Source organism: Saccostrea echinata, unplaced genomic scaffold, assembly GCF_033153115.1.
Source record: "Saccostrea echinata isolate AGI-Se365-2 ecotype Australia unplaced genomic scaffold, CSIRO_AGI_Sech_v1 ptg000025l, whole genome shotgun sequence".
Lineage (NCBI taxonomy): Eukaryota > Metazoa > Mollusca > Bivalvia > Ostreida > Ostreidae > Saccostrea > Saccostrea echinata.
In genome coordinates, this window is record NW_026889774.1 from 19,406,321 (window position 1) to 19,431,383 (window position 25,063).

The window sequence follows — 25,063 nt, forward strand, 5'->3', positions numbered from 1 at the left end:
AATTCATGACCTACATTACCTTATTGACTTTGGTGTATATTTGTCATTGCATGCCATAAACTTCACGTACATTAAAAAAAGAGTGTGTTGTTTCAATGTGCTAGAAGGCATGTCCTTAAATGCCTTCAGTTTTAAAAAAATATACCGAAGGACTTGTGAATGAGGCCATTGGTACAAGATCCCCCCCCACCCCCCCACCCCCAACCTACAGTTTATTGCTTAAAGAAATCATATTGTTTCAATGTGCTAAAAGGCACGTCTTTATATGCCTTCAACTAAGAAAATGTACATCAGTACAAGATACTCCCCCCAACCACCACCAACCCATGGTATATTGTTTAATGCATTTGGTCTATGTGAATGAGAATTATATTTTTTTTATAAAATAGATTGAATTCCTTGCATCTCACAATTTATGATCCAACTGACTCCAAAACAGGAAAATTGGAACAGTTCAGTTGAATCCATTGAAAAACATCAAAAGTATGCTTTGGAAAAGTTGTGAATAACAGTAAACTGTCACTGTAATGATACTCATTACTACAAAAAAGCCTAAAGAGATATAGTAAATGACTCTCAAGGCCCCAGTAGAAATTATTTGGTTTATCTAGGGACCCACTAGGCCCCAGTAGAAAACTTAAGCTTGTAAAGCCCCCCCCCCCCCATTCTGAAAAGAAAAGCTTTAATTTATGAAGGAACCCATGGTTGTAAGTAGAAAGTTTGTATGGGGTCTCCAAGGGGGTCTCCAAGGCTTTAAGTTTTCTACGTACTCCAAGGTCCCAGTAAAAAGCTTTGGTTTGTCTAGAGACCCTAAGGCCCCAGTAGAAAAGGTATAATTTATATAAGTACCCAAAGGTCTTAATAGAAAAGCTTTAGTTTGTATAAGGACCCTTAGATCCCAGTATAAAACCATTAGCTTGTTTAGGAACGTTCACCCCGAGGTTCTTATAGGAAAGCTTGAGTTTGTCTAGGTACCCCTAGGTCCCAGTAGTAAAGCTTGATATTGTATAGGGACCCCTACGTGTAAGTAGAGAAGCTTGAGTGTCTAGGGACACCTAGATCCCAGTAGAAAAGCTAGAGTTTGTTGGGATCCCAAGTTCTAAGTAAAAAAGCTTGAATGTCAAGGGACTCCTAGGTACGCATAGAAAAGCTTGAATTTGTCTAGGGATCCCAAGGCACCAGAAGAATAACTTTATTATAGTGGTTTGTAAGGGGACTCAAAGGTCCCAGTTGAATAACTAGTTTGTAAGGGTACCCCAAGACCTCAGTAGAATAATTTTAGTTTGTGTGATGGTCCCAAGTCCCCCTGAAGAAAAGCTTTACTTTGTCTTTGGACCTATTAAGACCCCTGTGGAAAGCTTTAGTTTGCGTTTAGACTCCAAGGTCCCAGTGGAAAAGCCTTATTACTGACTATAGGGATAGCGATATAGACACAATCTCTTTATTAACTACCTGCTTCGATTCCCAAGATAATAAATGTACCTTCAAAGTTATAGTTTGTGTAGAGAAACAAAGGCCCCAGTATTAAAAAAAGCTTGAGTTTGTATAGGAACCCTATGGTCCAAATAAAAAAAAAAAACTTAGTTTGTATAGAAACCCCAAGGTTCCAATAGAAACGTTTAAGTTTGTGTAGGAACCCTAAGGTCCCACCAGAAAAAAACTTAAGTTTGTCTAGGTTTCCAAGTTCCAGGTAGAAAAGCTTGAGTTTGTATAGGGATCACGAGATTCCACTAAAAATCTTTAGAACTTCATCTTTTGACTTCAAGCCCTCTTTTAGTTTGAATAAGAGGACCCCAGGACCCCCAGTACAATGGGTTTAGTTTGCACAGGGAGCCCAAAGTCTCAGTAGAATTAGCTATTGTTAAAAAGAGAACTCCAAGGTTCCATTAAAAAGCTTTAGTTTGTCTAGGGACCCCAGGGTCACTAGGAAGAATAGCTTTGGTTTGTTTTTTATTTACTATTTTAGTCTTTAGTCTATTTTGATCTATTAAGGCCCCAGTTAAAAAGCGTTAGTTTGCGTTTGGATCTAAGGTCTCGGTGGAAAAGTCTTATTACTGACTATAGGGATAGCGATACAGACACAACCTCTTAATTAACTACCTGCTCCGATTCTCAAGATTAAATGTACCCTGAAAGTTTTAATTGTAAAGGGAAACAAAGGCCCCAGTTTGCATAGGAACCCTAAGGCCCCATTAAAAACCATTAGTTTGTATTGAAACTCAAAGGTCCTAGTAGAGTATTGAAACCCCAAGGTCCCAATAGAAAAGCTTTTGTTTGTATAGGAGCCCCAAGTTCGAAGTAGAAAATTAAAGCTTGAGTTTGTCTAGGAATCCCAGGGTCTCACTAGAAAAGCTATAGTTCATCTTTTGACTTCAAGCCCCCAATAGAATAGCTAGTTTGTACAGTGACCCAAAGACCCCCCAATACAATAGATTTAGTTCGTAGAGGGAGCCCAAAGCCCAAGTGGAATAACTAGTTTATTAAGGAACTCTAAGGCCCCAGTAGAATATAGCTTAGTTTGTATAGGAACTCCAAGGCCCCAGTAGAATAACTTATTTGTTTAGAGACCCCTGCAGAATAGCTTTGGTTTCTCTAGGGACCCCAAGGTCCCTAGATAGAATAGCTTTAGTTTGACTTTTTATTTATTAAAGTCCCATTGGAAAAGCTTTAGTTTGCGTTTGGACTCCAAGGTCCCAGTGGAAAAGCCTTAGTAGTAAACCAAGGATAGTGATACAGACACAAACTCTTATCTACCTGCTTCTTTTCCCAAGTTGATACATGCACCTTCCAAGTATCATCATCTTCAGAAGAAACACCTATGGACTATTTGCTCACCCAAGTTGGATATTTTCTGGATAAATTACCAGGAAAATACTTTTGAAACAGATTCATTTTAATTTGACTTTAAGTCCTACCTCGGCCAATATGAGCTATATTTTGTTGATTGACTGATGAGGCAGGTGTTTTGTAGCAGGTCCATTCCCAAGTAACTTAAGTCCTGTCTTGACAAGCGTACCAGAATAAGACGCGTCTTGGGATGCATGCAACCAGTCAGATTTCAGATGCTTCATTTGAAATATATTAATAATATTTTTATATTCGAGTGATCAGGTAAATAATTTGAAGAAGCTTCATACTTAATATCTAGAAGTCCACCCTAAACAGTTTTTCGTCTGATGTTGCAACACACACACAAATTAATGCCTTGAATTAGTGCTTCGAATGCCCTCCTTTTTTAAAGAAGTAGAAAGGGCACCAAACTATAAACAAAACTAGGCGTGTGAATAGCTGCAACGTTAATTCCCATACTAACAAAGAAAGAAAGACATTTTATTGTTCATTTGTATCTATACAAATAATTATCTAAATTAGAATTAAGTAGATTAAATACTGTATTATTGATATGTACATCATTGTACGTTTCATTGATGGAAGAGCCATTGCTCAAGAAATCTGTACAGATGATATGCTTAGCGGTGTTTACTGACTGATAAACGACAATAGTTTTCTTAAAAAAAATAATGGAAGACAATATTCAGTGGATGTAAATATTCACATGACAAATGACATTCGGTGAGCACGAGTGTCGCGGAAAACATTTACTACCTCCACATCCATTTTGGTAGATTTTATATAAATTAATTATAATTTGTCGTATAGTAGTGAAATACATGTAATAACTGTCAAAAACTAATTAAAAAAATAATTTTAACCGCATCAGAATACATTTTTGCTGGCAAATGTCTGAAAAACAGGATGGATGAATTAATTAATTAAAAAAAGAAAATACCACGAACGTTCCTATAAGCATGTCATAATTATACTGGTAAGAAAAGATATGTACAAACATCATTTAGGGATGTTGATAAAAAATTGATAATTCATTTTATGAAGGCGTATTCATTAACACTTAGAGTAATATACCGTATGTGACATTTTCCCCGAAATACCCCTATGTTGTCTGACTAGACAAATGCACTGCACATATGAATATTTTGATGGACATAAAAAGAGAAGAAAGTATGGGGACAACAGTAGGTTAGCAAAAACGCAACAGGGCATTGTGTCACAGCAGGCCTTCATGCTAAACCTATGTTGTCTGACTAGACAGATGCACTGCACATATGAATATTTTGATGGACATAAAAAGAGAAGAAAGTATGGGGACAACAGTAGGTTAGCAAAAACGCAACAGGGCATTGTGCCACAGCAGGCCTTTACGCCAACACTCCAAACGCGGTCGCGCTAAAGCAACTTTATAAAACACGCCATTTGAGCTAACACACAATACGCCGTCACGCTGAAGGGACATTACACAACACGGCTTTCCCATCGTTTATGGTTGTATATGATTTTTTTTCCCAACGAGTTGTGTGTTTTTATCCCCGAGCCTTGGCCAGGGAATAAAAACACACAACGAGATGGATAAATCAAACTTAAAATCAAATTTTGAATGTTGAATCAAACTTAAATGTAATAATCGAAATACTAAACTTTATGTAATAAAAATTGTACTCAAAAGTTTTCAATTTACTGGATGGCAGTAAATACAAAATTTACAAAATGACATGAGTAGGGTTATTTTTATTTATGTGGGGGTGGGGGTGGGATTATGGTTCTCTTGTTGCACATCACCAACATTACTTATTTATCATATATCCTTGGATCTTCCAAACAGATGTTCATGATTGCATAAAGGATATCCAATATAGTAGACACATCTCCTGCAAATGCACACAAAGTAGCTCGTTAATTGAAAGATTTGTCTTTTTTGTCAGTGCGAAAAAAAAAAACCCGCACTTCTAGTATACAAAATTGCTTTATACAAAGAGATGATGCCAAAATTCATAATAAGTATATACAAATGGCGCTAGTTAAGATAATGAATATTTAGGATTTTAAAAAAAAAGGTATTGTGAAGATTCTGCTTCATGAAATGCGATAACTAAAAGGGGGATTCCATCTATATATTTTATTTAGAATATCTATATTCTAAAGACGTATTTGTGAAACACTGATGCACACCTATGACAGCTCATGGTGAACCTTAAGGTTTCTCAAATGCAAGTCAACTCCAAGATGAAGGTCAAGATATCAAAATTATTGGTACCCAATGAAAGGTCTTGTCACAAGAAAAACATCTGTGAAATATGAGAGTCCTATAACCAACAGTTCAAAAGTTATGGCCAAGGATAAAGTTTATCAGAAGTGGGTCAAATTCAAAGGTCAGGGTAAAGGGGTAAAAATAAATGGTGCCCATGGAAAGGTCTTGTCACAAAGAATATACCTTGGAAAAATAAAAGCCCTAGCATCAACCATTCAAAAGATATGGCCAAGGTTAATTTTTTTCAAAAGTAGGTCAAACTCCAAGGTCAAGGACGAAAGGTCAAGATTATTGGTACCCAAGGGAAGGTGTTGTCACAAGAAATGCACCTGTGAAATATGAAAGCCCTACCAAAAACGGTTCAAGAGTAATGATCAAGAGTTATGGCCAAGGTTAAGGTTCTTCAAAAGCAGGTCAACTCCAAGATCAAGGTCAAAGGTCAAAAATATTTAAATCCAAGGAAAGGTCTTATCACAATAAATACACGTGTGAAGTATGAAAGTCCTAGCACCGAGAGCTTCAAAAATTTTGTTCAAGGTTAAAATTTGGTAAAATTTTGCAAAAGTGGGTCAAAATCTAAGGTCAAGAGGTCGGATAGGTTGATGCCCAAAGAAAAGTTATGGTCAAGGTTAAAATTTGATAAAAATTTTTGCAAAAGTGGATCAACTTCAAGGTCAAGAGGTCAAATATGTTGATACCTAAAGATAGGTCTTGGCACAAGGAATTCACATGTGAAATATGAAAGCCATAACTGAAACTAATCAAAAGTTATGGGCAAAGTTAACGTTTTCGCAGACAAACAGATTAACAGACAAACAGACAGACGGACGGACAGAGCAAAAACTATATGCCCCCGAATCTTCGATTATTGGAGCATAAAAACTATAAATGCAGTCAATATTATTGGTCAGGACCCCCTCTCTACAGGATTTACAGAGTTACTAAATAATGTTGCTTGTAAAGTAAATATGTAATCTATCCCCATTCCCGTCCAAGAAATTCCTGGATCTGCCTTAGAATCTATTCATTCAGTTAAATTTAAGGGCAAATGAAAAATATTTTACTAGTATGAATGTAGCGATTGCACAACAATGCATCAAACCGGCCGCTGAATGCCATTTTCCAAAATTTCTTTTTGTCCCTGATGCCCAAAAGCAGAGAAGAAGATTTTCAAAGAAATAATGTGTAGATTCTACGTTATATCATCCTAACACCAGAGCCCCTGCCCCAGAGGCCAAGGATTCATAATTTTTAAAGAGGCACCCTAGATCATCATAACTATGCACTTAGTATGTTTGCTTAATACCAATGGACTGAAAAGAAAACTTTCACAGAATAATGAATTTTTGCCATATGTTTAAAGGAGCCCCACCCTAACACAAAAAACTCTGACACTAAGGCTACAAATTTCACAATTTTGAAAGAGGTACCCTTGCTTATCATGACTATGCATTTGGTTTGTTTGCTTAATACCAAGTAGCAAAAACAAGATTCAAAGAAATAATGGACTTTTATAATATCATCAACAGCAGCAACCCCCTTGCAGAACCCCTAACCCTGGGATCACAAATTTCACAATTTTGGAAGAGGCGCTCTTGATCATCATAACGCTACACTTAGTTTATCTGTTTAATACCAAAGGAACATAGAAGATTTGCAAAAAAAAATAATGTATTTTCACTATATAATCCCGCCCTAACATAAGAACCCCCTGACCCAGAAGCCATGGAATAATGTTTGGGAGGAGGCATCCTGGCTTATTATAATATGCACTTGGTTTGATTGCTTAATACCCAGTCGCAGAGAAGAAGAGTTTCTTATAATTTTTGTACTTTCATTCACTATAAAATCAATAGAACCCCGCCCACTTTGGATCATCATAACGATGCACATAGTTTATCTTCTTTATATAGAGGGAAGAGGAGAAGATTTTTAAAGAATTTAAGCATTTTCATTATCTAATTAATAGAGCCTCACCCTAACTCCAGAATCCCTGACGGGCCATGAATTTTGCACTTTTGCTAGAGAACTCAATGTTTATTACAATCATACAAACAGTTTAACTGCTTGGTGTCCATAAAGGAGTAAAGAAGATTGTAAAGATAACTAATTTTTATGGTTTTAGCCCCACCCCTAAGGCCCCAGGGAGCGGGGACCATTCACAATTTTTATTCCTCTTTACTCATACATATCCCAAGCATATGCCAAAGTTGGTTGAAATAAATTCAGAGGTTCTAGAGAAGCTGAAAATATTCAAAATGTTAAAGCACGACGATGGACGAAAACAGATAGCAATAGGTCACCTGAGTAACTCAAGTGACCTAAAATTCCAACCCCTCTGTATATAAAAAACACTTGTGTTTTGGGAGTTGATTTATTTAACTCCTCTAAGCCAGGGGCACTATACTGATCTTAATTACACTTTAAATCCGGAGGGATAATTCACCAATATCCTTGAAAATTACTTGTAATTGAGTCTGATCAATCACAAAGCAAAAGAATTATGCAAAGTTTGGTGATCCTAAGTATTCGCTTTCAATCTTGTCAATTCAATTCCACAAGCTTGTGCACAGACTATACCCTTCGCAGTATGTTGCGCGATGAGATTACAAAAACTATCAAACATGCCTTTGTGAGATTCGAAAATTAAGACTAATTATGATAATTTCTATTGAAGAAGTACAGGAAGTCTGTATCATATTTATGTGACTTAGTTTGAGTAAACTAATTCGAACACAACTGAATTCCAATCAAAAAAATGAATGGCCAAATATGAAGCAATCGAAAACTTGAAGTCACTTCTGAGAGTTTAATTGATTTCTGCGAGTAGTATCTACTAGTATATGATAAATTATGATAAATTAAGTAACAAAGTAATACTGAAGCCTTTTGTCGCTAAAGAAATTAAAACAATACAATATCAGCTTATTGCACATGCGACACATTCATATGAAAACAATTGTTGATATCTACAGGTTCTCACACATTTTGTAATTGTATGAATTAAAAATAAACGTGTAATAAATTCAGCTTTCAATGTAAAGTGTTCTTCCACTTAGAAATATAAAAAGCAGTTCACAATATCACAGAAAAAAATGTGCCGACAGTCATTACTGCCCATTAGTCTATGTAGCCATACTCAGTACATATGGTCCTTGTTGGTTCTTTCAGTCCAGCAGATTTAGAGTCGGACGTGGATGTATCATTAAGCATGCTTAAGCAACAGTCTTCATGAAGCTCCTTCGCATTATTTGCACGATCATTCGTTCATTCTCTGTTGAATATCCATCGTTCCTTGATATGTACCGGGATCAATACATCTTCCCTGGTGAATTCCACAAGTTAATTCCAAACATAAAGCTCTATAATTATTGCTTAAACATACTATTTGGACTGTAGCGTTTTCCAGAGCTCGACAGAAGAATTCCCAGGGCTTGCATGTTTGTGTTTTACTAAACTTTGTTACTGGTATTCTTTATAATTGTGAAACTGTCGTTGCATAGGCCTGATTTCGCAGACCGTTTCTGAACATTTTCATGTACGATTTGTAATTAAATATCAAGAAAATGACTGGATTTGCCGCACTGTTTAACGGTGCCAGACTTTGTATAAATGTAGTGACAGCTTTAAGTCTCTCCTGATCGAAAGGCCCGTAGAGTTGGTACAAGTCGTACACGAAATAGGGTAACCAACAGAAAATAAAAGCTGAAAGAAGAGAGGAGATTCTAAATATCAAACAAAAAGTTTATTCATATGCTTAGTATAAATTGAAAAATCAAAAAAAAAAAACTTCTATAGACCATCAAACTCATTTACAAGCACAAGAACATATTCAAGGAAATAACACATTCAAGAATTAATACATTAATTCAAATCGCAAAATTTCTTTAATATTCGTTAATTTTTTGTAACTTAAAAGCGGCAGGACTTAACTATCTATAAGACAAGTAGAACAACAATCAATCAATGAAGTTTTTGATATTTAATCAATTATATTGTTTGTGGTATTTATCATTTGTCAAAGTTCTTGCATTCGTCAAAAAGTGCAAAAAACCCAGGGAGATCAGATTTGGAGCTTAAAAATTGGTCTAAACGCCACAAAATAGTCCCTTCAAAGCATTCATGTCTTTGTAGCGTTATTTCATCGTTAAAATTGTATGTGATTAGTAAAAATTAAGTAAAATTATGTTTCTTGATTAAATTTGAAGTGTAAATTTTAAGACACTGACTGGAGTGAACCTCAGACTACTAATACATGTATTAGTAGTCTGTACATGTATATAGATTACCGTACCTAGAACTATGACAAAAGTCATTTTTATAGACTTAATCTTTGCTTTTGGTATTAACCCTCCCGAGGCGTTTCCAATTTGGTGGTTTGCTTGACCATTTAAAGATTTGGAAGCTGCTGTTGATGCTTCTTGAAATTTAACCTCTGAAAGGCGAGAAAACAAATACCAAAATATATAAATGGAGCAAAAAACGTGCAAATACAGAGTTTAATTCATTCAAGAATGCTTGAATTGATTACAAATTGAGTAATTAACTGTAGATTTCAATTTTAAATACGACAGAATTTGAACTCTTTAATGCGTGTATAGAGGATCTATAAAATAAAACTGATAGAAACATCGGAATTGAGCTGGATTTATTAAATTTGGTATATATATTGTGATAACCTTTTTTGCTTTTACATGCTTTGGTCGTACAATTTCTCTGTGTGACGTCATTGTAGCGTCTCACCACACTTGCGGTAGAACGCCTCCAGATAATCACCACGATGACTATGTAGCAGACGGTTATCAGAATGGCGGGAATAATAAACACGGCTATGGCTACTAACGTTAAATAGAGCTGTAAAAAAGAAATAAAATGGAAGAATTCAATTAATTTACTCAATTTATATGCAATTTTAAAGCATCAGAACTATTACAATGCAAATAAGGCCTATGTTGTTCCTTTATTTTATTTATTAAGTGCCGATCGATTTGTTTTTCGTTCGCCTTGAACTGGTCAATTTATGATCATTCTTAGCTGAAACGACAATATGTTTCAACCGCAGCCATGTATACCATGAAATCTAATTTGATATCTATTCAGAGGATGATAGATATCAACCATTGATATAATTGTATGTTTTTTTTTCTATATTTTTAAAATAACACATCGGTCCATATTGAGTTCTGATAAGTTGAGGACCACTGCTAACTATTCCTTAACCATTTGAAAACATTTGAGAGAAAGAATGCAATGTCATCACATTGAACTGACATAACATTAAAAAAAATATTTTTATGCTTAGCGACTCACCTTCCAATGCCAAAGTTCTGGGAAATTTATCATGCAGAAGCTCTTTTCGGATTTGTGAAAAACCTTAGTCACAATGTCAAATTTAAACATTGGTGTAGCAAACAGAACGGCACAGGTCCACTGTAATATAATTAACCCCTTCACTCTCTTTTCTACAAATAGGCAGAAAAAAGTCAAAAGAATCATCATCAATACTACATCATAAATTTAAAAATTAACAAAATTCTGGTTTGATGTATGAAGCATATAGAATGAAATGTAGAGGAAAAGTTCCTTTGTGAAATCTTGCATTGACCATCCTATGACGAGTACTCATATAGTTTTTAGGAATAAGTTGTAAAAATTCCTAATTACTATAGTATTAAGTACTGCCCAAATGAAAAACTGCATTAATTCTCAAAACTCATTATTTCGGATATGCATACTGCATATTCATGTTTCTTTTGTTTGGTGAAATATCTGATCACTATTCTCTTTAACATCATTGACTTGAGGAACCTTAGATTGATTGATTGATTGTATGTTGTTTTACGTCCCATTCGAGAATTTTTCACTCATATAGAGACGTCACAATATACCGACGAAGGGCTTCAAATCTAGACCTTTACTCGGCACTCAGGGCCATTGAGCAGTGAGGGATCTTTATCTTGCCAACGCCTGCCGTGACACGGGGCCTCGGATTTTAACAGGGTTGGCAAAAAACTGGGAAATACTCATATTTCCCAGGACGGTGGGAAATACTGGTAATTACCGGGAATTACTGGTATTTCCCAGGAAATACTTGGAAATAAGTAATAGCTATACATATTTCATTCATATTGACATGTAGTACATCTTATTGGCTAAGATATCTATCTGGTAACACTGTCCCTGATTTAAAAAATTCTGGTTTCCTAGTAATTCGTTTTTAATTATTTAATCATAACACAGTATATTCATGTACCAGTCATGAGTGTCATTTGTTTCATGCTTGAGTCTGATGTAGTCTATAAAGGTCCAATGAACCCAAATATCCCAATTGTGTTTTTTATGTAACTAAAGAAGGATCTAAGAAAATCTTAAATGTAGAGTATGGTATAAATATCAAACCTAAGAAGAAGCCTTTCAGTTCTACTCAAGGTAATTATCTCTCACAACAGGAGCACAAAACTGTCCAGAGCAATTTGTTAAAACAACAGGATTGATTGTAATAACTACAGTGTTTATAGAAGGATTAAAACAAGTGTGTTTTGTTCTTGGATTTATAATTAAAACTTAATAATATTAAAAAACTGAAAAGAAACTTGAATTGGAAAACTTTATTTTTATACAGCCGGGGAAATGTTTCAGAATGCTTATGGTATGGAACCTGGAGTAGTGGTACATTCTGAAAATGTTAAATTGCAATTTGAGACATATTCAATATTATTCATCTTCTGTTTTTATGTTTATTTTATTTTTGAATTTAGTATAAGATTGAATGAATTAAAGAAATAAAAAAAACTTTGTATTTCCCAGAATTTCCCAATATTTCCCAGTTAAGAGAGAATTTGTAGTATTTCCCGGGACGGGAAATACCGGTATTTACCACTGGAATTTCCCACCACTGGTATTTCCCGACCAACCCTGGTTTTATGGTCTCATCCGAAGGACCCGCAACTTTCACTTCAAAGTGATGAGCGCTTGGCGAAGGAACAGTTGCTACCTATTTTTATCGACTTAGGTCAGTCGCGGCCGAGATGCGAACTCACGACCTTCCGATCACGGAGCGAGCGCTCTACTGAGCAACCTAAGAAAACTGTGCTTTATAATCTTTATTCTCCTGCTTTTAACTGGAGCAATAGACTTGTCATTCCTTACCTTTGCTCATGGACTTCAGTGGTCTGGCTATACTGTCCAGACGATCAATGCTTAGGGCCACCAGAGCGTACGTGGAGCCATATGTGGCAACACCTTGTATGAAGCGAATAATTTTACACATGACTACTCCAGCATGCCATTCTACGGTCAGTTTCTCTATAATGTCCAACAACACGAAGAAAAAGCCAACCATTAAATCTGAAAGAAAACAAGACGATATTATTTACGCTTTGCAGTCAGTGAGAGAGAAAATATCCTCATATATTCCTGTAAAAGTAACTTGTTTTTAAATTGCTTTTACATGAAATGAGACGATAGAAGTATTTACATTTTCGAAAATGTTGCATTACCTAATGTAAATCTCAATATAAAATGTATGTATTTATGTTTATTTAAAAAATTATTCTTCCCTTTACATATATACATATGCAGGTACACTAATCAAATACACAGAATATGATAAAGAAAATTGCTGGAAAACTGAAATATTTCCTTCATTGAATAAACGTATTAAACATGTCTAAGAACTGACATGCATTTGTACAATGTACCAGTTATAGTTTTAAATCTCTGGGTGTATATAAAGGTTACAATGACCCCCTCCCCCAAATAATTATTGAATATACCATGTCAATTGGCATTTTACACTGAGTAATAATGGATATCCTCATGTGTAAGTGTTTTTACTCAAGACTACTGTTTGAACCATTGATGAAAGCAATACATATGATGAATTAATTCATCAAAAATTAATTAATTTCAGTAACTGTGACATATCCTACTCCTTGTTCAACCAAGCTTGAAGTTGGATTTCTTTTAACATATAAAATGTTAATTTTGCTCAAAACCTCGTACTTTTTCATGTTCATTAATCTGTATATAATGGATTAACAATGATTAACAAAAGTTACTACAAAGGTAGTTTATTATCTCTTGAAATGTTTAAACAGGAATCCGAAATATTTGTAAATAGAATATTTGATGAAGGGAGTAATTAAAACATACTGCATGATAACAAAGTTTACTCATAATAATTGAAAACGCATTACAATAACAACGCGTGAATGCAATTTATCAGTTTTGCAGAGCATGACACACTACGGATTAAATTAAATATCAAAGATTTGATTTAACAAGCTCACAAAAAAATCATCAAAGAGAAATTCATAACAGAAAGTATGGTGTCTGGAATTCATTGTTAGCACTGCTGAATTAAAAAAATGAACACACTCCCATGTATTGTTTGAATTAATTGATTAGTAATACCTCTTGTGGCTGTTTTAATTTTTCTTTATGGATGCTGAAGTAGTATTAATAATACTAAATTTCCCCTGGGAAAAATGAATTTTGAATTCTGAACAAAATGAGACAAGCCTTAATAGACAGCACAGAAATTGCAGGACTGCTTTGCAGTGAATTAATTTTTTTCCCCATCTGCATTTTAAAAGACAAAGGAGGAAAATATTTTTTCCCCTAAATTGCTAAAGTCAATGACTTGGAGTAGCTTCTTATGAAACGGTAAAAAATTTAAACACAATAACTCCTTTGATGATCTTCTAACTTAAAAAAGTTTGTGTTGCAGCAATCTTTTCATTATCGAGTAAACAATTAATATATCTCCAGGATGTTTTTGCCAACAGGCAATGCTAGCAATGAAATGATTGTACCTTTATCCAGTTAAACTGTACCCGCTTTCCGGTAACTACTTTTATTTTCAAAAGCCCTCAGGAATTGAGAAGATAAATGCAACTTTAATAACGTTAATAAAGTCTTCAGAATCTAAAACATTTGATTGACGTTTAAAGGTTAAAACTTTCCTTATGGAAAATCTGGAAGTCATTGTATGTTTAACTTTAGGTGAAAAAACAGACAAACAGATAAACAGACAAACAGATAAACAGACAAACAGACAGACAGGACAAAAACAATATACCCCCAGGATCTTTCGATCCCGGGGCATAAAAAGATGTTTCAATTTCGAAATTGACTCGAAAGAAAATCAAGCTAGAGAAATATCAATTTCTAAATTGATAGTTCAAAAACATTTGTACAGTCAAACGAATAATAATACATGTATACACGAACAAGACACACATCTCCAAATTGTTTCTTTCTTTCATACATCAATAATAATACAAAGCTGATATTCTTATATGTTAGTATATCTTACTTTTTTACGATGGCCGACAGCGGCCGCCACTTTCTGATTAAGAATATTGTCATTTTGTACAGCGTTTTTGTCAATTTTCGTTGACATATTACAACTAAACTGGTAATGCTATATGTACATGTACACTTTTTACACTGACAATTTACACCAGCGAAAAACATTAAAAATTCTTTCGTGTGATATGAAATTAAGATACATAAAACAGGTGGCTTGAAAGAGATAAGGAGCATTTTAATGATTTTCACCCTCAATTAGTCTGAGATATAGTAACCCAGTTAATCCTAGATTAGACGTAAATCGTCATTCTGTCACCTTGTTGTATTATTAAAAAGATATTCTTGGGATTGTAATTAAAAAGGCGAATAAAAGTAATACGTTTGTTGTAATGGATATACATGAATATAATGGATATATCTCGATCCTCAGATTGTATAAGACAACTCGATTCTACCTATTATGTAGAGGTAGAAAAACAGGATTTAGTAGCTCTACATGTGAGCATCCAATCAAAAGTTTATGGAATGTATCAAAAACAAAACTTTAGATACGGAAATATACCCGTTTTTAAGCAAGAATAAAATGACAACCTTAAATGTGGGAGTCTGTATTTGCTCTCTAAATACATAAAATTAATAACTAAATGCTTGAAACACTTTTAAAGCCAACGCAACCTCTCAAGACTTCCACCTGGTCGGCCAATTATTTTTCAATGTGGCACGGGAATGAAAATATAGGTACATGTAACTAACGTGATCATTTCCTTGTGCGCATTGTTTAAAAAATAAAATTCATACATCAAAGACACGTCCGATTATGAACAAATCAAATTTCTGATAGACCTGGAAAATTTCATCCTGGTTACCTATGATGTGACCAGCAGGTACACCAACATGGAATTTTATGAATTAATTACTACAATCTGTCGAGAAAGTATATCTAGAAGACAATACTAATCTGTAATCACCCCGACCTTCCTGTTCTGCTAGAACCTTAAGCTTATCACCTTCAAGTAACCTGTTTTATGTATCTTCATTTCATATCACAAGAAAGAATTTTAATGATTTTCTCCAGTGTAAATTGTCAGTGTAAAAACTGTATATGGACATATAGCATTACCAGTTTAGTTGTAATTTGTCAACGAAAATTGACAAAAAAGCTGTACAAAATGACAATATTCAGAATCAAAAGTGGCGGCCGCTGTCGGCCATCGTACTTTTTAGTTCTCAAGCTTGCAAAAACAAACTTGGAACAATATATACATGTATATACCTGCTATGGCTAGATCGGCAATGAATATATTCATCCGGGATCTTTTCTTTCTCGTCATGTATATCAAAATCAAAACGATGAGATTGCAGACGAGAATAAAGAGGAACAACAGGCAGAGAAAAATCAACTGCTCCGTCTGTAAAAAAAAAAAAATTAAATTGTCCATCACACAAATGAATTGATGAATTAATTCTGCTTTTCGATGACCAAAGGAATTATGAATATCCGAGAAAAAAGAACAAATGGGTTTCATGTTTCAATCTTTAAATCATTATTTAACGAAACAAGCGGACTGTTATAAAATGAGGCCAACTTTAAAATAATGTTTGCCCTCTCCAAACTCAGGATGAAAGTTGTTGGTATCCAAAGGAAGGTCTTGTCACAAAGAATACACATGCGAAGTTTGAAACCCCAAGCACCACCTGTTCAAAAGTTATGGCCAAGGTTAAAGTTTTTCAAAAGTAGGTCAAACTCCAAGGTAAAGGTCAAACGGTCAAAGTTGTTGGTATCCAAAGGAAGGTCTTGTCACAAGGAATACACATGCGAAGTTTGAAACCCCAAGCACCAACTGTTCAGAAGTTATGGCCAAGGTTAAAGTCTCATAAAATTTTGCAAAAGTGGGTCAAACTCCAAGGTCAAGGTCAAAAGGTCAAATATGATGATACCCAAAGAAAGGTCTTGTCACAAGGAATACACATGTGAAATATGAAAGTCTTTGCTCCAACCAATCAAAAGTTATGGGCAAGGTTAAAGTTGACAAACAGATAAACAGACAAACAGATAAACGGACAAACAGATAAACAGACAAACAGATAAACAGACAAACAGACAGACAGGACAAAAACAATATACCCCCGGGATCTTTCGATCCGGGGGCATAATTAACAGTTTCCTGGAAGTTAAAAAAAGTTTTGAGTCAGGCCATATTTAGTCAGTCGGTCGGGAGAGGGCAACCAAACAATTTATTAAAGATGGCCTGATTTAAACCTCTTGGAAAATATAAATAATGCAAGTTACATGAAAAGTTGTAATTGAAATGTGATAGTGGAAGATTGATTTGCATCACAAAGATGTGTATAGAAATTTTATACCTTTCGTAAGACTCGTTATCAGACATAATCAAAAATTTTGATTTAAGAGTATGATATTTGTAGATATTGTTTTTATCTATTTTAAGCTTGCTTCTGCTCTCTATAATAGATTGCTCGTGTTATAATCAGCTGAAAGAGAAGAGAAAAACAATTGCAGAGTGTGTAATTAGTTTATTTTTTCACGTAAATGATACCCTTGTGCCCACTGGATACAATTGGATCATGAATCTCTAGGCTCGGTTATCTTAAATTACCCTAATGCAGTTCAGTATGGATGCTCTCAACTGTTTAATTTACACAAACTGTGTATTATTTGCAGGGAGGGAGTTTTGGACAAAATTAGGAATTTACCAATGACAATGAAATTTGTTTTTATCAGTACAAGTTCATGTATATATATGGTTTGGAGTGTGGGTTGAGGATTATTTTTTTTTTTTAAATTTATCATCATTTTTGCCTGAGACCGAACAAGGTCATCACAGAGTCACTAGGGACATAGAAATTATCGATTACTTATCGACACAAATCACTGTGGTCATTTTTTTCTGCAGCCTTAATTATCACTCACAGACTTATTGTTCTGTTTTTAGTTCAGTCCCATTTACACATTATGAATCTTGTGTACAAGATTCACTCAACAACCATTCAGTTCAATCGCTATCACCAAGAATCATTGAATCTATGGAAAGAATCACTCTTTCTCTATTCAAATGAAATCCATTCTGGTGTTCTGGTAGGTTGATTCTGTCTAAAAATGCTTTCACCAGTTTTAAACAATTGAAAGGGTCCTTGACTCACAACAATAAAATCTGCCTATGTATTTTGTGTTCTGTCCTTGATACTTCATTTTCTTAACAACGATAATCAACAAAGAACAAAGAGAAACATTATAATTCCTTTCCAACAAAATTATCTACTCGTACAACAGCTTTCAAAATCTCCATGTAAACAAGCACTTTTATTCAAACATGTAAACCAATTGGCCTACAGTCTTGCAGCCTTCTTAAGTTAAAATTGGATCTTAATGATTAAGTGTTAATAAAGATATCACGAAAGATAAACTTGTTGGTAAAACAGAGATCTCTTTTTTTTATTCATAGGTAACAAAATACATCAGATTCTACAATTTGTATGAACAAATTAAACAAATTGCTGACATCTCTTGTCTCCTGTCCACAACTGTTTCTAGTTAGAATCGATGGTAAGTGGAGTTTTGAGCTTATTCGTGTATTTTTCATGTCTAAAACCCTTGTTATACCAGAATTGATGTTCGAGATGAGTCAATACACGACCATATTAACAGTATTGAACACATATTTCTTAAGACGTATACTGGCTTTGAAGGTCATTAAATATCACCTCAAAGACCAGAATAAGAGACCAAATTAAAACAGAAACGAGCAGTTAGATCCAAGAGGAAGTCATAGTTTAAAGCACTCGTTTTTGATTTGTGCACGCTATGCATCTCTTAAAATTGCTGAGGTAAAAATAAAGCATTAAATATCAAAAGTCTAACTAAAGATGGTTGTATTTTTCTTCCAATAAAACTTTTAATTTACACTGGAAACTACAGTTTTCCTGTATTTATCCATTCTCTTGAATTTCAAATTATTCTTTAAGGAAAAACTTCTCCTACGAAACAGCTGTGTTTTATTTAGTCTTAATCTCCATGTAATGAAGCTTCCGGTTTGTTCACATAAAAGTTCCCTGGGCTATGGTGTTACCACATATGCATGATATGGGTTCAAAGCTTAATATATAAGAAAATTATTTTTGAAGTTAATTATCAAATTCAGGAAAATCAGAATCAGTCAAATTACCATGCAAAATATATATGCAATATAGATTCTCGTTTTGTACAGCAGGAGAAGAACTTTAAAAAAAATTTTTTTTAATCATTTACAGATTCTATTATTTTATGAACCACGACAACACTTACTCATTGAAATTTAAGAATCAAGAGGCCCATTGGCAACAACGCTCACCCTTGGCCCCATCGTTCTTCATTCACACGAAAAAATTTTACCACATACTGTAGCCCCACCCTAGCCATGTCTCCACAAAAGCTGAAGTTAAATCCAAACAACATTGGGATGTTTCAATATCAATATGACTAACATGGCCTTGTTTGTTGTTGAGAAGAAGATTTTTGAAAGATTTATTTTCCTGATTGATTGATTGTATGTTGTTTTACGTCCGGTCCCAAAATTTTACTCATATAAAGAAGTCAACATTAACCGATGAAGGGCTTCAAATTTAGACCTTTACTCGGGACTCAGGGCCATTGAGCAGTGAGGTTTCTTTATCGTGCCAACGCCTACTGTGACACGGGGCCTCGGTTTTTAAGGTCTCATCCGAAGGACCCGCAAGTTTCACTTCAAAGTGCCGAGCACTTGGTGAAGGAACAGTTGCTACCTATTTTTTACTTAGGTCAGTCGCGGCCGTGATTCGAACATACGACATTCCGATCACGGAGCGATGGCTCTACCGACTGAGCTACCGCGACGGTCGATTTATTTTCCTGTATACATGCAATATGTAAAATTCTGTATATATGGAATATGTAAAATTTGATCCGAATTATTACCCCATTCTAGCCCCATGTTTTATAATTTGAAGAAAAAAACTTGAGCCCTCACAACTTGGGAATGTTTGAATGTTAATTTTATTTAGTGTGGCTGTGTTATTTTTGAAAAGATTTTTTAAATTGATTTCCTACATATTTAAAACTTTCCCTTTTATGGTCCCATCCTAGCATTTTGGGCCATGATTTGAACAAAACTGAATTTGAACTACCTGAGGATGCTTGCGTGTCAATATGACTAACTGTGATCATGCTGTTCCTGAAAAGATACTAGTATTTAAAGGTATTGCATATAAATTTCTATATAATAGAAACTGTATTTCAGTTTGAAACCTTTGATCCCATTTTGTGGCCCTATCTTGAATCTTGAGTCTAGACTACATAGGAAGCATTCGACTTCTGACTTTTCTTGAGATTTTTATTGTGTAAAATGTGAAGATCACGAACAGTGATCAATCTCATAAATACGGTAAAGAAAAGGAATGATAAACTGGGCAAAAAGTATGGACCCCTGGAAACACCAGAGGTGGAATCAGGTGCCTACGAGGAGTGAGGGTCCTCTGTCGACCGGTCACACCCGCCGTGAGCCCTCTGTATTGATCAGGTAAACGGACTAATCAATATTTAAATTTGCATAAAAACAATGGCGTAACAAATAGTGGGAAACATGTCAGTCATATGACGACCCAAAAAGGTTGTATTTGCAAATTAGGTTATTACAACGACGAAAGAATGCTGACTTTCAACGAGGTTGAAAACCCTGTAAAATCAACTTATCTTTCAGTAGCCTGCCTCAATATTGATCGTAATTAGAACATGCCGTTGAATACCGAATCAGCTGGGAGACATAAACACCATGTGCAGATAATAGTGGAAAGTTATTAAATAGAGAGAGTTGACGATGGAAAAGCTGAAGTCATCCCTGTTTGTTGTATAATTTATAGTTGTTCGTTAGCCTTTAATATCTATAGTCAGTAAAACATCCAAGTATGAAACAGATATGGCAGACTCTGTGGTTTCTTTTATTTTGAATTCACTGGAATATATCAAAATGACATATGAATGAAAATAACTATTGTTAATTGATAAAACTTCGTCGATATACCGAAATGTTGAATTAAAACCCACAGCAAGTTTTCATCTTGCTTTCGAATAAATTCTGCTTCACAAGAATACCATTTTGCTATGATTTGGTCGATACAATCAACTTGTTTGCAAATACAATCTGTCGTTAAGTCGAATGTTGTCTGACTTCAAATTATTAGGAAATTATTTTCACACTGGATTTTTCCGTTACCCAGTCATGACAAGGAGCACACGACGGGTGTGACGGAACAACAAGGGATGCTTACTCCTCCCCTGCACCTAATCGCACCTCTGTTATCAGATATCCATGTTGTTTGTTCATAATTTGTATTATTTAAATGGATTTTTGAGAATAATCAATGTTTGTTATCTTCACATTTCATTTATCTAAAATCTACATATTATTATTTGGCTTTTTTTTTCAATTAACCTTTTTTTCTCATGACGAAATGTATAGTTGAAAAAAAATTGTAAAGTCACCAAAATCTTCTTTCCTCATTTTAAGGTTTCTAGTCAAATGAGGTCCGTTAAATAAAAATAATTATTCTAAAAATCGATGATATCCAAGGACAGAAATCTGTAAAACATTCCTTCAGGTTAACTCTGACAAAAGTTCATTCACGAAAAAAAAAAATCTGTGATAAAGAATCCTAGCGGAAAAATCGCATCTAGTTTATCAAGTTATATCAGAAGCCGTTCTCAATTAATTAGAGCAGGTTGTAGATTCATGTGAGCTATTTTTTATTTGATAAGAGGGTTTACCAAAAGAAAAAAAAAGTGCATGCATACAGAGTAAAATTAGAGGTAGACGGTTTGGGCATACGATAAAAAAATCGAATCTCTATCTTTCAAAGCAAAAAAATTGAGACACACGATAAATTGGGCCTCATGTTATAAATAAAAGGTTGTTTCAAAGAAAAACAATAACTGCTAAGCTAAAAAGTATTTTGTCAATACTATGTTTTTATTGCACAACAAAAACCAAAATATAGCTCACAGACACTTGTATATGGGGTCACAGCCTTCTTTTCTTTCCACAATGTACCTAACTCAATTTCAAGCATCCCCGCTTCAAGCTCGTATTTTGTTAACATATCAATCATTAACTTACTTCAGAATGACATTGTTCCCTTCGACATACTTTTTTCTTGTCAAATAAATCGTTTCAGATGACTCTAATCGATCCTCTTTAGTGTTAACCACTCAAAATTTATTTCCTTGAAAATTTCCTCGATACATTTTAAGACTCTAGACGAGATACAGGAACTTCCGGTTAGGGTTGTAGTGTACGATAAAACCAGAGACCTTAGAATGGAAAACTTGGAAGTCTCTGGTTTTATCCTACATATGTTACCGCAACCAGAAATCCCTGTATCTCGTCTAGAGTCTTAAAATGTACAATAATCAAGTACCCGTGTTGTAGCTCTATTAGTTTATACATTCAACAAAGGAAGAGAGAGAAGAAACTTCAAGCTAAAACTGGAAAAGCCATACATAGAATAATGATCCTTGACTTATATCGAATCTATTTGTATGGTAATTTTAACTACAATCAGACAGAGGAGTGGCGTTTTGAAAGACTTTCACCAAAAAAAAAAAAAACAACAAAAAACCCACTCATATTTTTTATAACCCTGGTACACTATAACAACATTCATTGAAAATTAAAAATCCTATATAAGAATATTATGCATCTTAGTTTAATCTACTTTTGTAAGTTATATCAAAATCTGACCAAAACTGTAAGAAACGTAACATTTTTGAAAAAAAAAATGATAAAAGACAACCAGACGGACGGACGACGGACACCTTACTATAGCTCTTCTGGTCTTTGACCAGACGTCTCTGATGAGACTGTAGCTTCACTTGTTTGTAATCAGTTATCCTAAGAAAAAAAGATCTCTTAATATTACTCTATTGAACTTCCTATTATATATATTCAGAACAGTATATTCAAATAAATTTTGGTGTAGCATTAGTGTATAGGTAAAAAAAATTATATTACACGATCGTGCCAGCAAAGTTCAATTAGTTCAATATCATTTATTCGGGTGTAGTTTGTGTATGCCATAAGCTCTTCAGATTAGATAAGACTGTAGAGAAAGCATTTGCACATGAGGTTAAATAATCATTCTTTGGAGAGAACGATTATAGGCACTTATGCCTGCTGTTCGATCCAATTCATGTTTAATGAATGAAATATTTTAAAACCACATCATTCTTTTATCCCGTAACATAAGATATACCTCACGAACTATAGATTCAAATGATAACAAATTTTATTTGAATTACGGAAAAGCCTTTGAAGGAGTAGTATATTGAAAAAAAAATAGATAAATGGTATTTGGTAAAAACAACTCTTTTTCTTAATTACTCTGATAAAAAAAATTGTTCAGTGCACTTTATATCGCAGTAAGTTCTCAACGTTGTCAATTTCAACGAAAGGTACTGTAATTAACTGTCAACAAAAGCTTTATTAATCAGGTTTCCTTTCAAATTATTTTATTTTTTAAAAAAGGTTTGTGTTACGAATAAAAAAATTTGCAATTTCTAATTGTTCCGATAAAAATAAGCGTTTTTTCCTTTGTAGAATTCTATGAGTGATATTCTAGTGTTTCTTTACTGTAGCTATTACCCTACTAATTTGTGCTTATGTTCAAAGAACTATTTGTTCAAGTACCTCTAAACAGCTGCATGCAGAAGATTGAGTGGGGTTTAGAAGATGTTATTGTTTTGTAAGTGGCATCTTACGAAATACATAGGTAAGCAAATCCAAGAAAAAGCATGTACTTGAAACGATTGATAAACAATTCAGAATATAGAATATTTCTAAGGTCAAGAAATAAAAAAAAAGATATTCCTATTAAAGTATCCGGTTATAACTTTTTAATATTGATGTAATAGGGCGTGGAAAATGCTAAGCCTTTCGTTCATTTAGAAGAATCCGCGCAGTAGCGTGTATGTGTTTCTAAAGTCAGGTCCTGATATTCTTCCTACAAATTGCATTCAAAATCCGTCTTCTACGACGACGTGTACTCTAAGTACAAGTTATTTTTCTGGTCCTGAAAGGCAGGCGATGGCATGATAAAAACCTTCACCTTGAAATCAGCGAAAGACTCTTGTTAAAACTCGCTACTGTCAATCAAGTTAATGACTTAAAAAAAAATTAAGCAAAACATCAAATCAAAACCAAATCTTTAAGATTCCCCACTTCGATACAGCATAATCGAAAACAAATTTGAATTTCAAGAACTACGAGTATATTGCGCTTGACACAACCTAGAATATTCCAGTTGAGAGGGAAAAAAATTGACATGCTATTTAATCTGAATACACTAATAAAACGCGAAATATACATGAAAGAAAATAAGTGAGGTCATTAGGAAGGTTTTCGTCTCAGATTCATTTAGAGTGCATTAGTTGATTTTTATTAAATGAAAGATACGGGACTGGTCAAAGCTTGAGCTACATGTATCGACCTCGTCTTGTAAATCTATCTCAACAGGAAAACTGTATTAGAAATATTACATATGAATTAAAGGGGCAAAGGCAAACACACTGACGATTCAGAAATCTCGAGTTCAGATAGTATTAACGCTGGAGGAGAGGAAAAAGGTTCTGTCTGGAAACAGACATTTCTTGTTTGTAACATCAACACCATGTCAATATTGATATGGTCATAAACTGTATTAAGTCAACATAGGATCTGCTCGTGGAAGGTCCAAGCAAACTAGTTAAACGATTCTTGACGTGTTTTGCGGAGAGTTGGAAACAAAACTCTCCAATGCTGTTTTAACAAAAAGGCCAGAATTCAAATGTCTACAATAGCAAAGACTTCTTTGTAGACGTTCATCTTGAGCAAATGTATCTTTGTATTTGATGATGATAGGTGGGCTATACTTTTGCCAAGCAATGACAGAGAAAAGCGAAGCATTCAAAGAGGTTGCTCAGCATATGGCTGAGGCATATTCTGAACAATGAACATACTATACAAACAATGACTGCAGACAAAACAGTACATTATTTATCCAATATTAACAGATCGTAATTGTGTAAATATTTATGTCACTCTGAAGTTTGTTGACATATTGTTATTGGTCGACCTAGATTTGTCCTCAGGTGTTCTTGCAGAGGACTTAAACAATATTAATGAAACTTCACAGGAATGGTACTGATCAAATGTTTTTAAGCATATAACATTCGAATTTTCAGAATGGTTGCCGTTGCCATGGATATATATATATATATATATATATATATATATATATATATATATATATATATATATATATATATATATATATATATATATATATATATATATAAATATATATATATATATTGTATGATACCAAGATAGAGGAACTTTTTCGCATCTATTTTTCTGCTGTCGCCATAGAAATGGTCAGTCTAAGTATTTATTAACAAGACAAATGACTGATTAATGGTGATTTCAATGAGTAAAAGTTTATCAGACATTACGTACATTGCTACAAGAAACTTTTCTTTTGCAAGCAATAACATCATCACCCCAAACAGACCACAAGGAACGGTGCAATATTGGAGTTGAAAGCAGAGTAAGCCAGTACTATTTCTAAATGAAGTCGAAA

The 25,063-nt window shown here is 34.2% G+C and overlaps 1 protein-coding gene across 1 annotated transcript in view; it reads right to left on the minus strand.

Moving 5' to 3' along the window:
- Nucleotides 1–7,898: 7,898 nt before the first annotated feature.
- LOC133192687 (cardioacceleratory peptide receptor-like) overlaps nucleotides 7,899–25,063 on the minus strand; it is a 36,778-nt gene continuing 19,613 nt past the window's right edge. Inside the window, exons 2-7 of the mRNA XM_061328680.1 lie at nucleotides 15,693–15,828; nucleotides 12,254–12,451; nucleotides 10,415–10,566; nucleotides 9,784–9,958; nucleotides 9,399–9,539; nucleotides 7,899–8,809 (exon numbers count right to left, since the gene is read on the minus strand). Of these exons, the coding sequence (XP_061184664.1) occupies nucleotides 8,580–8,809; nucleotides 9,399–9,539; nucleotides 9,784–9,958; nucleotides 10,415–10,566; nucleotides 12,254–12,451; nucleotides 15,693–15,828 (1,032 nt within the window). The 3' untranslated portion in view covers nucleotides 7,899–8,579. The remainder of the gene's footprint in view (nucleotides 8,810–9,398; nucleotides 9,540–9,783; nucleotides 9,959–10,414; nucleotides 10,567–12,253; nucleotides 12,452–15,692; nucleotides 15,829–25,063) is intronic.